Source organism: Mycosarcoma maydis, chromosome 2 (assembly GCF_000328475.2).
Source record: "Mycosarcoma maydis chromosome 2, whole genome shotgun sequence".
Classification (NCBI taxonomy): domain Eukaryota; kingdom Fungi; phylum Basidiomycota; class Ustilaginomycetes; order Ustilaginales; genus Mycosarcoma; species Mycosarcoma maydis.
The window spans coordinates 429,561-443,203 of record NC_026479.1 but is presented as its reverse complement, the minus strand read 5'-3'; the positions used below and the strand labels follow the sequence as shown (position 1 = coordinate 443,203).

The 13,643-nt window shown below is 53.3% G+C and overlaps 5 protein-coding genes across 5 annotated transcripts; 3 read left to right on the top strand and 2 right to left on the bottom strand.

The window, feature by feature from the left end:
- Positions 1-392: 392 nt before the first annotated feature.
- Positions 393-3,092, top strand: UMAG_00964 (uncharacterized protein; the record flags this gene model as incomplete). Its single annotated transcript, XM_011388655.1, has 2 exons — positions 393-1,274; positions 1,764-3,092. The coding sequence occupies 2 exons, from the start codon at positions 393-395 to the stop codon at positions 3,090-3,092; spliced, it is 2,211 nt and encodes a 736-aa protein (XP_011386957.1).
- A 1,073-nt stretch (positions 3,093-4,165) lies between these two features.
- Positions 4,166-5,956, top strand: UMAG_00963 (uncharacterized protein; the record flags this gene model as incomplete). The annotated part of the gene is made up of 1 exon (XM_011388654.1): positions 4,166-5,956. One exon carries the CDS (start codon positions 4,166-4,168, stop codon positions 5,954-5,956), a length of 1,791 nt encoding a protein of 596 aa, XP_011386956.1.
- Positions 5,957-6,143: 187 nt separating this feature from the next.
- UMAG_10590 (uncharacterized protein) lies at positions 6,144-7,196 on the bottom strand (the record flags this gene model as incomplete). The annotated part of the gene is made up of 1 exon (XM_011389039.1): positions 6,144-7,196. One exon carries the CDS (start codon positions 7,194-7,196, stop codon positions 6,144-6,146), a length of 1,053 nt encoding a protein of 350 aa, XP_011387341.1.
- Positions 7,197-7,906: 710 nt separating this feature from the next.
- UMAG_10589 (putative cystathionine gamma-lyase) lies at positions 7,907-9,205 on the bottom strand (the record flags this gene model as incomplete). Its single annotated transcript, XM_011389038.1, has 1 exon — positions 7,907-9,205. One exon carries the CDS (start codon positions 9,203-9,205, stop codon positions 7,907-7,909), a length of 1,299 nt encoding a protein of 432 aa, XP_011387340.1.
- Positions 9,206-12,316: 3,111 nt separating this feature from the next.
- On the top strand, positions 12,317-13,189 carry UMAG_00961 (uncharacterized protein; the record flags this gene model as incomplete). Its single annotated transcript, XM_011388653.1, has 1 exon — positions 12,317-13,189. One exon carries the CDS (start codon positions 12,317-12,319, stop codon positions 13,187-13,189), a length of 873 nt encoding a protein of 290 aa, XP_011386955.1.
- Between the last annotated feature and the right edge of the window lie 454 nt (positions 13,190-13,643).

Sequence of the window (13,643 nt, the reverse complement as noted above, 5' to 3'; positions counted from 1 at the left end):
AGGAAAAAAGGATTTTTGTAAGGGTTCTCAAGCAAAAATTTCGCTGAGAAGAAACAGAATTTTTTGCTGCTCAGAATCAGCTTCTTCAGCCTTTCAGCGTTTCAGCCTCTTGTCGTTCTTGTCTACCTTTCACCTTCTCCTCACCACTGGTCACTCATTTGACTCCATTGTGCTTCGCCTCTGTCAGTGCTGGAGTCTTCAAAACATACAATCACACAGCTGCTACTAAGCAGCCACTCAGCATCGTGCACGTAGGTGGATTCATCGTCACGCATTGGTTCTAGCTCCCCTTCGATACCCTAGAGGCTATCGTCGCCTTTGCGCGTGCATTACCTTCCGTACCCAACTCAAGCTTCATACCCTAATATCATCTCGTCAAATTTCGGCTCAAGATGGTCGTCGTAAAAGGTGGTCCCTCGAAGAACAACACAAAGTCCACCGGCATCAAGCGTGTCAAGGGTGAGAACTTCTACCGCGATGCCAAGAAGGCCAAGGTCGTAAAACTTCTCTCCAAGGACGGCATCGCATCCAAAGCCATCCGTGACAAGAACGGAAAGATCATTCAGGCTGCCGAGTTTCAGAGCAGCGAAGCAAAGCCCGGTCGTGTTCAGCCAGACAAGCGATGGTTCGGCAACACCCGTGTCATCTCTCAGGATGCGCTCGATCATTTCCGAACCTCGCTCGGGTCGCGTGTCAACGATCCCTACTCGGTTCTGTTGCGCAGAAACAAGCTGCCTATGTCGCTCATTCAGGATCCAGGCAATGGCAAGGCTCCTTCTCTCACCACTCTCGAGCCCTACTCTGACACATTTGGTCCAGGTGCACAACGAAAGCGCCCTCGTCTCGATGGCGGTATGAGCTCGTTCGAAGAGTTGGCTATGAGCAGTGAACAGGCTGGTCGCGCTGCCGAAGAAAAGCAGGCTGCTCTTGAAGCCAAGGCGGCTGGTGTCGGCCTCGTGCCCTCAGACTACGAAGTCGGCTCCAGCGCACAGCGCTCTGCCAACGGTTTTACTGCCGACGCAGACGAGCTCTACGAAATTCCCGTCACTCGTGGCCGTTCCGAACCTATTTACAGCAAGGGTCAGTCGAGACGTATCTGGGGTGAGCTCTACAAAGTTATCGACTCTTCCGACGTCATCATTCACGTTCTCGATGCTCGTGATCCACTTGGCACCCGTTGCCGCAGCGTCGAAAAGCACATCCGCGACGAGAAGCCGCACAAGCACCTCATCTTCCTTCTCAACAAGGTCGATCTGGTCCCTACTTGGGTTACTGTAAGTTTTTCACCTTTCCATCCTTCGCCTTCGCTCTACCTTTCCCCTTTTCCCCGCCAGCTTCACTTCAAGACGACACCCCACAATCATGTCAAGTACTGTGCCGTCGTCGTCCTCCGGGAAGGCGATGTCAGTGGCGCAAAAACTGTTACGAATGTGGAAGAAGAACGGCGTCGATATGACCTCCCCCTCATAGCTATGTCTCCCTTGTCAGCTTCGGTTGGCAAGCGTTTGGGACATGCCCACTCCCAGACCTTCTTCCGCCGATAAAGGCTGGGTAGACTGGGAGGGCCTGGAGCGTCGACGTCGGGATTCCTATATGAGTTGAGCTTACGGTGCTTTTGTCTCTCCGCCGTGCTCGTAGTCATGGAACCAACATTGTTTCACTCTTGCCCTTCACATCGCCCAAAGGCTAGCTGGTCTAATTTGGGCATCATTGCTGACCATGGATTTGCTCATACTTGCTTCTGCTCTGATTGCTGTTTATAGGCTCGTTGGGTCAAGATCCTCTCAAAGGAGTACCCTACTATTGCATTTCACGCCTCGATCAACAACTCGTTTGGTAAAGGTTCGCTCATCCAGCTGCTGCGTCAGTTTAGCGTCCTTCACTCAGACAAGAAGCAGATCAGCGTCGGCTTCGTCGGATACCCCAACACCGGAAAGAGTTCGATCATCAACACGCTCAAGAAGAAGAAGGTCTGCAACGTCGCACCCATCCCAGGCGAGACCAAGGTGTGGCAGTACATCACCCTGATGCGCCGCATCTACCTCATCGACTGCCCTGGTATCGTACCTGTCTCGGCACACGATTCGGAGACCGGTACCGTGCTCAAGGGCGTCGTGCGTGTCGAGAACCTTGAGACGCCCGCAGAGCACATTCCGGCGCTTCTGTCGCGCGTCAAGCCCGAGTACATCCGTCGCACTTACAACCTCGAGAAATGGACCAACTCGGAAGATTTCCTCGGTCAGATCGCTAAGCGTATGGGTAAGCTGCTCAAGGGTGGCGAACCAGATCTCGAGACAGTAGCCAAGATGGTGCTCAACGACTGGATCCGCGGCAAGATTCCGTTCTTTGTCGCCCCCGCTTTGCCAGAGGACGCCAAGTCAAGCAAGGGCAAGGCCAAGGCAACTGCTGAAGAGGTCAAGAGCGCTGAGACTAGCGACATCGCTGATGCTGCTGCTGCTGCCGAGGCTGACACTGCCACTGACAAGCTGCTCAAGAGGAAGAAGGTCAAGGGTGTCGAGCAACCGCTCAAGCAGATTGCTGTAGCCACCAAGTTCACGCGCGAGGATATCGAGGCAGGTCGACCCGAAGACTATGTCATGGAACGTGACGAGGACGAGCCGGTTCCCGAAGTCGCCGTTGACGAAGATGCCACGTTCGACAGCGATGATGTCGCGGAGGACGATGACGATGACGATGAAGACGAAGACGGTGATGCCCTTGAAGACCTCAACTGGGACGACGTTTTCCAAGGCGGCTCAGATGCAGAGGAAGGTGATGAGGAGCAAGATGATGATGCCGATGCTACCGTCAATACCGCCACGTCGTCACCTGGCAAACGCGCCGCTGCTGCTGCCGCCGCCGCCGCCGACGACGACGACGACGATGATGATGATGACGAACGCCGAAAGCAAAAGAAAGCACCGCGAATGACCACCAGCAAACGCAAAGCCGAAAACTACTACACCCACGCCAATGTCAAAAACAAGAGCCGTCGCGGCAAACCCGATGCCGCCGAACCAAAGAGCAAGGAAAGAGGCCCCAAGGTCGGTGCTAACGGCAAAGGTGCTACTCAACCTCGTCGTCGCAAGTGATTCTGCTCCAAGCAGTTTCAGGATTTGTTGTTTTCATTCTTGTTATTGTTGTTGTTGCTGTTGTTGTTGTCGTCGTCGTAGCATCTTTGTAATTGTAGCAGATCCTTGCACTGTTCTAGTCCTTTTAGCCAGGTCCTCCTGTGTGCTCGTTTGAAGCGTTGTCCTCAGTTGCCGATGAATGTCAGGTGAGGATGTTGACCGCGACCAGCTCGTACAACCGCCAGACCTAAGGCCTCCACCAACTCAACTGCAACAGGTGAAGTATACTGCAGACGAAGAACAAATCAACAAGACACGCACAAGCCCGTAGCGGTAATACGATAGGAAATAATCATTGATTGCATGTACAAAGAAACAAGGAAGCCTAGCAGCAACGACGCTGAATTACCGCTTCAACCGCTACGCTTCCCCGACCAGATGTCCAAGCTACCGAGTCTCCTCGACGCTTCTTCCCTTCAAGCCTCGTTTGGCACCAGTCACCTTGGATCCGACGCCCACAAAAGTCGAAAAGGTATCAGATCTTCGAGAGCTGTACGATTTCTCTCGCGAGCGATGGACAGATCTCCAAGGTCACCTGCATGCAAGTGGCATTTGTGAGGGTAAAGAGACCGAAAGAGCTCGAAAGCCGGAATGCGAAACCTGGACTTTTGATGAACAAGGAAGAAAAATTGAAATAGCAACTCCCGTATGAGCCCTTCCTGAATTATGGTTCAAAATGGTAAAAGGCAATTTTGAAGTACCTTGAAACAGGAAGGAGGGAGTGGGTTAAAGAGTCACAGAATTGGAAGCGGGTTGGACTGGGGTTTATATACTTCAAAGTGGATCCGCGTGCTGCAGCAGGAATTTTTAGCAAGTGGCATGGACGAAGCCTGACGGTTTCAAGATGAAATGAATCAGAATGTCAAAACAAAGGATTTCGAATTAGAAGGGTCGTGGAGCGAGAAAGTCGCCCAGGGTCTTGGGGCCACTCAGTGGGGCCAAAAGAAGTATCTTCTTGTTGGCATATGTCAAACGACTTGACAGACTCTCCTTAGCTCGTCACCCCGTCTCGGCTTGGAATTGCTACGATCTCTATGGGCGGCAAAGCCTTCCAAAGATCTACTTCAGCGGACCTTGTCGTGGTCGGAAGTAGCAACGGCAACGCAATTGCAGCATCAACATCGACATCGACCCATGTACCATCAACAATGAACGGTGCTACAAACTCATCTGCGGCGCAAGCAGCCGCGGCCTTACCTCCTGCAGAGGCCTCGTACCAATCTATGGACTCGGAAGAGCTTTCTGCACTCGAAGAGATGGCCGAAGGCGAGTCTGAATCCGATACCGAGATCGATCGACTCCTCGACGCAGCCGCCGACGCCTTCCCTCCCGAAACCGTCTCGCTCATGATTAAGGATCTCAAGCAGCGCGGCATCGTCACCTTTCTCCAAACTTACATCGTACCCGATCCAGCTCCGCTGCGCATCAAACACCTCCTTCTCGCATTGGGCGTCTTCCTGCCTCGTTCGATACGCGAATCCGATGCACCGCTCGACACCCTCCTTCCCATCCTGAAAACCGCGCTCGCTCGCATCCTTCGACGTCGAGAAAAACTGCCACAATATAACACCATCTCCGATGCACTCGATCTCCTCTCAACCCGCAAACGAATCATGATCCTCTCTGGTGCCGGCATCTCGGTCTCTTGCGGCATCCCCGACTTTCGCTCCAAGGACGGCATCTATGCCATCCTCCAATCTGAAGGACAGTACGAACTTGACGACCCACAAGACATGTTTGACAAGACCTTCTTTCTCTCCAATCCGTCAATGTTCTACTCCTTTGCGCACAAGATCTTCCCCAGCAATTTTGTGCCTAGCTCTGCACATCGGTTCATCAAACTCATCGAAGAGAGGGGCCAGTTGTTGAGAAATTACAGTCAGAACATTGACACGTTAGAGCAGCTAGTGGGGATCGAGCGGGTGTTGCAGTGTCATGGAAGCTTTGCTAGTGCTAGCTGTACGGATCCGACATGTGGGTTCAGGTGTAAGGGGAGTGAGATTGCCGAAGCGATCTTCAAGCAGAGCGTACCGAGTTGTCCTCGGTGCGAGCAACGGAAGCTGACACAAGCAGCTGCGGCCAAGCCGAGCAAGAAGAAGCGCAAAGTTGGGAATGGGAAGAGTTGGAGACCAACTGATGAATCCGACGACGACAACGAGGATCTCAACGACGAGACCTCGCTACCTGGATTCGGCATCCTTAAACCTGACATTACATTTTTCGGCGAGAAACTCTCTTCGTCCTTCGATCACGCCCTACTGGCAGATCGAGAGCAGGTGGACCTGCTCATCGTCATGGGTACCTCGCTCAAAGTCGCACCTGTATCCGAGATTCTCGGCCACATCCCACACTCAACCCCGGTAATTCTGATCAACAAGACGCCAATCCTCCACTTGGCAACGGATATCATGTTGTTGGGAGATTGCGACCGCATCGTCGAGTATCTCTGTCGCAAACTCGGATGGAATTTGCCGTCGATCCAGCCGAGCAGAGATGTGGTGGGTACGCAGGCGGCGGAAGAGGTCAAGCATAAGGTAGAAGAGCAGGAAGAGCGCGCGCATGACATCAACAAGGCCGAAACGAAGGTGGTGGTCGACGACGACAAGGAAGAGGTGGAGGAACCGGAAAGATTGATGAACAGCCACGCTTGGCTGTTCGAAGGCGCAGAGCCTGGACGCTTGCCAGCATTGCTCGCGGAGATGGAGGAGGAGGAAGAGGAGGGAGAAACCGACGACGAGGATGGTGAACGGGAACAAGACGAGCCACGAGACAAGGTTCTCCCTGCAGATCTGTCCTCGGCGCATTCACAACAGGCTCCATCATAACATCTCCTTCGAGTACGACACCCAATGGACATTCCATCAACATGCATGGCTACATACACTTTCAAATTATCAAGCGACGGTGACAACTCGTTCCCCAAGATTGTGAAAACATGGGCGAGTCTGAATTCGAGTCAATGCAGATGCCACACTAGAATACCAACCACTTTGCTCCCCTTCCTGTTGAAGATCATAGATCACCTCTCTCTCTCAGCTCCAAAATTTGCTGCGTCTTAGCCTCGACCTGTTCCCACACCTCGTCCGCGCTGTTCCAGTCCGCGCTTATCTCGTAGATGTTTCCCTGGTGTCTGTACTTCTTCACCAGCGGCTCCAGTCTCTCTGAATACTTGTTGAACTCATCTACTTTTTCCCTCTTCTTCTTTTCGTCTTTCTCCGATAGACGCTTCTCAAAATCCCCCAGCGGAAGATCGTAGAAGGAAAAACAAAAGATGGGGACGATCTCGTCCTCGATTCTTTGCGCATCTTCTAGCGTCGTTGGGAAGTCATCCAGTATGAGAGATGTGCGTTTCTTGCCGGTCGCTCGAGAGGCGATGATACTTGACAATTCATCGATCGATTTGGGTTGAACAACCGCGTCCAGCTCAGGGAAATGGTTGCTTAGGCGCTTGGCTTGCGTACTTTTACCGGAGAGCGACGGCCCGACGAGACACAACAGCGACACTTGATGCTTTGTGTACTTAGGAGCTGGTTTAAGGCTGGTGCATGCTTCTTCAGCATGTGTCTTTCCGCCCACAAACTGGTATGCTACGCCTGCAACGGCTAGCAAGGTGAAGAGAATCTTGCTGACGGAAGAAGAGAGATTTTTGGCCTGCTCTCTGGTTTCTGTCGCATTCAATTTCGAGTCGAGCTTGTCCTTGGCGAACTTCTTGCCTTCTTCCACTAGCTTGTCCTTCGTATCTTGTTTAAGGTCACGGTTTGAGCTGGTGGACGAGAAAGATCGCGATGGATGAGACCAGGTCGAGATGTTCCGCCTGCGTAGACCAGTACGGGATGAAGCTGTTGACCCGGCAAGCAAACCGAATGCTTCGGATATGCTGCGTCGAGAAGTGCATGTTTCGGACGAGGCGAGGCCAGGTTGAGCAAAGTGATGCGACAACGTTCTAGGCTGCAAAGACGAAGCTTTTGACGGGTCTTTGGACACGAGTCGAGGGACTCTAGATGCGACGCGCTGGTCCCCCAGCCAGCACGCCCTTGTCACCGATGTCGAGAAGTATCGTTGCATGTTGTAGCTTTGGCTGAACTTGCTGCGTTGGTGGCTATGGCGAATCCCGTTGCCGTTGCTCGTGTATGAGCTCGTGGCAAGTACTTCAAAGAGCCCTGCTACACATTCATGGAGAAGATGATCGTTGACCAGCTGCATTAACGTTGACGAGGATCTTCGTGCTCCTACGAGCGAAAAGATCCATCTGCTTGGGTCAGCATCTGCGCGCAACAGAAAAAAAAATCTCGGCCACCTACCATTCACGTTTTGTGGAGGCGGGGAAGTTCACTTTTTAAGCTCGAGAAACGAATTTGTGATGTCATGCCATACATCGCGTCACCGATGTCAGCTGCGAAATTGTGCTTTTCCGCTACACAACTTGGTGTCGACACAAAGGCGTCAAGAATCACAGTGACTGCTTGAAGAGGCAGGATAAATCCTGTGGTCGTTGCAGTTATCGGCACGAGTAATCACAGGTGTCGCTGGCGGAGGTCAAATGTTCGGTCGAAGAATTGGTATGAGAAGCCAATTTGCAGACTGGAGAGCACAAAGCAGCGAAGACTGGGCTTAAACAGCAGAAGGACGGCGACGGCGTAAGCCTTGATAGCGAGGGGTATTCTAAGAAAGTGCAATCGACCAATAAAAACAATAGCAACGATCGACACTCTATGGGAAATCGTAAGAGGTCAGGATAGTTGGCAAATGGAGTACGCAGCTGCCACTGAGAACAATCAGAGACCAGCAGCCTTGAGACCGCGCTCGAGATCCTGAATTAGGTCGGCTGTCTCCTCGATACCGACACTGACACGAATGAGGTTGTGGCCGATACCGATCTTGATCCTGTCCTCGAGCGCTACCGAGCCGTGAGTCATCTTAGAGGGCAGCTCGATCAGACTCTCGACACCACCGAGCGACTCGGCGAGTGTGAAGACGTTGAGGTTGGACAGCAGCTTGTCGGCGGGTTCGTCGTCAGCAGGATTCGACTTAATGCGGAACGAGATCATTCCTCCATAAGCAAACGCGCCGTTGGAGTTGGAAGGGCCTGCAGCAGCAGCACGTTTCGAGATCTGTCGTCGTGCCACCTCGTGACCAGGGTGTGAAGGGAGGCCCGGGTAGATTACGGTCTCGACAGATGGGTGATTTTCGAGGAACTGAGCAATAGCCAAAGCAGACGCGCCGTGTGCCTTCATACGCAGCGCAAGCGTCTTGAGACCGCGCAAGGCGAGCCAGCAGTCGAAGGGAGATGGGATAGCACCGATACTGTTTTGCAGAAAAGCGAGGCGGTCGGCCCAGGCCTCGTCGTTGGTGACCGCAGCACCCATGACAACATCGCTGTGGCCGTTGAGATACTTGGTGACACTGTGCATTACAAGATCGGCACCGTGAGCAAGAGGATTCTGGAACCATGGGCTCATGAAAGTGTTGTCGACAACGATCTTGATGTCCTTGCTTGCGTTCGGGTGGTTTCGTACGAGCTTGACAATCAGAGGCACGTCGATCACACGGAGCGTGGGGTTGGTGGGAGTCTCAATCCAGACGAGCGATGTCTCTTTACGGATGGCAGCGTTGACACGCTCGCTCACCTCAGCCTCGGGTCCATCCATCTCGACAAAGCTGGTCCGAATGCCTTGTGAAACGGTGGCTACCTTGGTAAAATAACGGTAGGTACCACCGTAGACATCGTTGACGCTGACAATGTGCGAGCCAGAAGGCATCGAGTTGAGCACCGTCGCGGTCACGGCAGAACCAGAAGAGAAGGCGAGACCGCGGCTGCCACCCTCGAGAGCAGCAAGCGCGCGCTCAAAAGAATCGCGGTTTGGGTTTCCTGAACGAGAGTATTCGTAGCCCTTGTGGTTTCCGATACCATCCTGGGCAAATGTGGAGCTCAGACTGATGGGTGGAATGACAGCGCCTGTGGCTGCGTTGGGCTCGGAACCGACATGAATGGCCTTGGTGGAGAAGCCCGAGGAGACAAGCACGTCAGCATGCCCGTTGTCATTGGAGACGCCGTTGGTACTTGAAATTGTCATGTTGCTCGGTGGATATGTATGACAGAACAGTGTTGCGGTGGTGGTAGGAAGAGGAGGTTGTTTTGGTCGACATTGTATCAAGTAGTTGCTGACGTCGAGAGCAGCAAAGGCTGCAAATCTTAAGGCCGTCCAAATCACGCAAGCGCGGTCTACTTCTTCGTCAGTTCGAAATTTTGACAGCCCACCGCCAACCCTCCAAATTTTGCTTTGTTATAGCCGATCGTGCTGGTGCTGAATATGAGACAGCGTCTGGCTACCAGACGACGAGCAATATTTCAAGCACTGTGCAACTACACAGTGAAAAAGTGGCGATCACATATCATGCAGCTCATGACTGTTTACCGAAATTTCAGACCGGTACAACCGCGCAATATTTTTCTTCCTGAGCAACGCCGAACAATTAGCCGCGGCAGCTTGGATGTCTCTGCACACCGGTGGAGCCATCTACTCACGCTTGTCTGTACTTGCTAGTGGACGTTGTCATCAGTATTGCACGCCTTGCACTCGTTGGCATCAGGAGTGTTTGGTTGTCCGAAAATACTTTCTGTAATGAACGGACGACAAGGTTTGCCTGCCTATTCACGATTGAAGCGATGGCGTGCTTTGACGGTCGATAACGAACATGTCGTCCACGGTCCACGGTCCACCATCAACCAGCTTTTGTGTTACGTCGGCTACTGGACACAACAGATTTAAAATACTGCGGACCACGGAACACGGGACATGGAACACAGACAACATGGAACACGCGACGTGGGACAAGGGAGGCAGAAGAACCTTAGCTTCGTTCACATTCACGATTGTTGAAATGCCAAAAATGTTCAGGAGGAAATGGTGAAAGAATGACCCCAAAAAAGGGGCCACAAAAAAGTGGACCCAAGAAACGTACCTGATCCTAGACCCCAGACTTTGCTGAACATGATCGGGAACGCAGTGACACGGGGGTTCTGGCTGCTCCGACCGCAAAGTCACTCAAGGAAGCAAGAAGGGCGCTGTGCATAGCCACACTGAAAAGAAGCAACTGACACTACGAACGGCAGAGACAAGTCATCGGCAACGCGAAGGTGAAATAGCGTTGCTTCTCGGTCACCTGAGAATGTGCAGATCACCATCGACATACGACAGCACAACCGTGCTTCTCGCAAAGAAAGAAGCTAGCACAGCTGTGACAGCTATCTGAGTCACCGACATCTCGGTTGTTGAGTATTGTCCGGCGAGCAGCCTAGCCCAGTGTGTCTACCAGGCCAACATCGACGGCATGGCTGCCGCTTATACCAGGAAGTCGCCGTTGTGCCACTTCGCAGAAGGCCTTACTTAATAAACACGTCAGGGAAGTGCCGCTAGAGAATTTGACAATATCAGCAGAAGTGCGATTCACGATTGCAGTGGAAGTCTGAGTGTCACGTTCTTCTGTCTACCGTTTCGTGCGAGATATTCGAGCTTGTGAGCTGTCGAAAACTCGTCACAGCCCTCGTCTTCCTCCCTGAAATCACATGTTTGTCCAGGCCTTCGTGTGGCGTCGATCCACATCGAGGCCTCGGAGCCCATCAGGCTGGTCATTCGCGACAAAGCAGTCAGCCGCTGGTGTAGAAGGGTCTGGCTGTCCAAACAAGGATCGGATCCAGGCTGACTGGCGTTCGAGGAGAACACTATCCGAGTTGCATACATCATGCCAGCGAGGCGGAAGACCGAGACTACACTAGTCGGGATGGAAGGAGCAGGATGACATGCTGCTTGCACTCACCGGCAGCCTGTTGTTCGATCTCGTGCATGTTCGACGGGCACTGGCACGCGCCAAGCTAGCAGGAACGACAAGCCTTTTTGGAGCCTGTACCACATCAAGTAACACGACGATCATCGCACAGGAGGTAGCTCGACTTTCAACCACAGACAAATGCGTTGATCAAAGCAACAAGGGACAGAGAAAGGCACCGACGAACATGCCCGAGTAGATAAGGTGGTGAAGGCTTCGGCCAAAAATATGCATGTGCAGAGCCAAGTCTGAACTACTCGCGACTTCCGCTGGCACACACTACTCTGCTGCGGCACCCGCGACACCAAAGTTCCAGTTCAGCTGACACCAGTCACGAGTTGTAAGTGTTGTTCTTTTCGAAAAGTTTGGTTCTCTGCTCGCGTTTCGCCTCGCCTTCTCCGTTGTGGACAAGTAAACCGTGGTGGACGTGCCGCGCAGCTCTGCGATTTGCCCCTGCCTTTTGGCATTTCTCACAAACCCTTTTCCTGCCATTTCAATTTTCTAATGCGTTGGACCTCGGGCATCCCCTTCCGCCACATGACCTTGCGCATTCCTTCGGTAGACTCTCGTCTCACCCACCAAGCTGGCTGCCATTTTTAACTGCTGGCCACTTGGGTCCGAGGCTTGATTTGCCTCTTGCAGACCCTTTGCTACGGAACTGCGCGGTTCGGTGCAAGACAGTCCTCAACTGCCTCCAGTGACCACAAGCCGACTGCTGATCTGCAGTGCATCTTGGAACTCCGCCGGCTGTGTTTTGGTTGGGTTTGGACGCGTTGCATTGTTGACACACCTCTTGTAAAGCGTGAACGTTTTCTTCAGCGTTTGCACTCACAGACTGTTCCTTCTCTTTCCCGAGTGGGCCCACTTGAGAGCCATTACTGTACTTGCCATGCCCCCTCGCTTCCAGATTGACAGTCACAATTCTGCTCTCTCCCAGGCTGCTAACTGTGAATGCGATGATTTCAGAATTCTCTGTGTTGCCCTTTGTTCCCGTTGTCACATGAGCCACTCATGGCCGGTCTTCCCGTCCATGTCTCGAGCGACGCAGGACCCTTTCGCTGCGCTGCGCTGCGCTGCGCTGCGCTGCTCTGCTCTGCCTCGCCTTTGCAGCCAGCCAGTCATCCAATACAAATCCGTTTCGACCTTCCCACTCGATTCCTCTCTCCACCACCAACACCTTCAACCCCTCATCTCCACTACTGACCAACCTTCCCCTTCCCTGTTCCTCCAAACGTCTCGTCTTCCAGCTGCCACGGCTCGGGTCCTCATCCTAGTTCGAGACTACACACGTTCTTTTCCCAATCCACCTTCCTACTTTCATTTCCATTCAACAATTCCAATCGACTCGATCATCAGCCATGTTCACCAAGTCTGTTTTCATCGCCCTTGTTGCCGGTGTTCTCGGCGTCACTGCCGCCTACGACCCCGCTCACATGCCCGCCAAAACCGACGCCAAGGGCGGTCAGACCGGCTACAATGACTGCCAGCAGCGTTACGGCGCCACCAACCCCAAGGCCAAGTGTCAGAACATCTTTATCAACTCGGTCAAGGACTTCTGTCTCTGGGGTCCTCCCAAGACCAATGGCGCCGACACTGTTGGTGACCTGGAAGCAGTCATGGTCTCCTACTGTATGAAGTCCGGTTACGGCACCCGTCTGATCCCTGATGGCACCATCCATGGCGCTCACTTCCTCAAGACTCCCTCTTTCGTCCAGATCACCGGTACTGGTGATTTCACCAAGATTCACATCCAGGCTGGCGACGAGGGCGGTGAGCTCGACCCTCACGGTGCTACTGGCTCTGGTAACCCCGTCGGTGGCCAGGTCTTCACCCGCGCTTACACTGGCAACTGGGAGCAGCTTCCCGAATGGCAGAACTTCATGTCGGCCACCGAGTACTGCTTCCGTGCCTGCCGTTCTGGTCCTTGGGACCGTCAGTGGTGCCCTCACATCTACGATGTCATGGGTTGCCTCTGGAACGAGCCCGCCAACTACGACCGCGGTGTCTTTGAGCAATGCGATGGCACAGAGGGCGAATGGCCCGGTGTCTACTCTGGTTCCACCTGGTATCAGGGTGTCAAGCCCACTCCTGCTGCCCAGCCTGCCGGCAAGAGCTCCAACTGCCGATACTACCCTTCCATCTCGAACGGCCCCGCGATCAAGACCCCCTCGAAGCGATCGGTCATGGCCACCCACGTCAAGCGTTCGCCCGAGTGGGAGGAGGAGCCTTGATTGGCCCCCTTCTCTCTGCTGTAAGCCACACTCTCCCGTGGTGCGCCCTCGTCGCTCCTTCCAAAGTCGAGCGCGGATTCTTCTCACGTCAACAGTGACTCCGCATTCCCCCATCAGTAGAACAATGTTTGATCTCCATTAATTACCTTGCGATGCTGATCTCTCGGGGCTCGCTGCTTGTATCTCTGCTGCTCTCTCGGTTTCCAGTTGCTGCGATCCTGCAATCTTTATGCCATGTCTTTCAGCAGTCTTCTCTTTGCTCGTAGTCCCCTACGTCTGCTCAACGTGTCCCCTCCTGAATCAATCGTAACGATCGGTTTTTAAGCGCTCGTCTCATTGGTACAGGGCTGTGTCTGTCTTAGCTAAGCTGCGTCAATATCTGTCGAAGGCTTGTCGAAGGTTCGCCTTTGAGCAGACGAAGGTTGTGCTGTATGTTGCGTGAGCAACCCGAGTC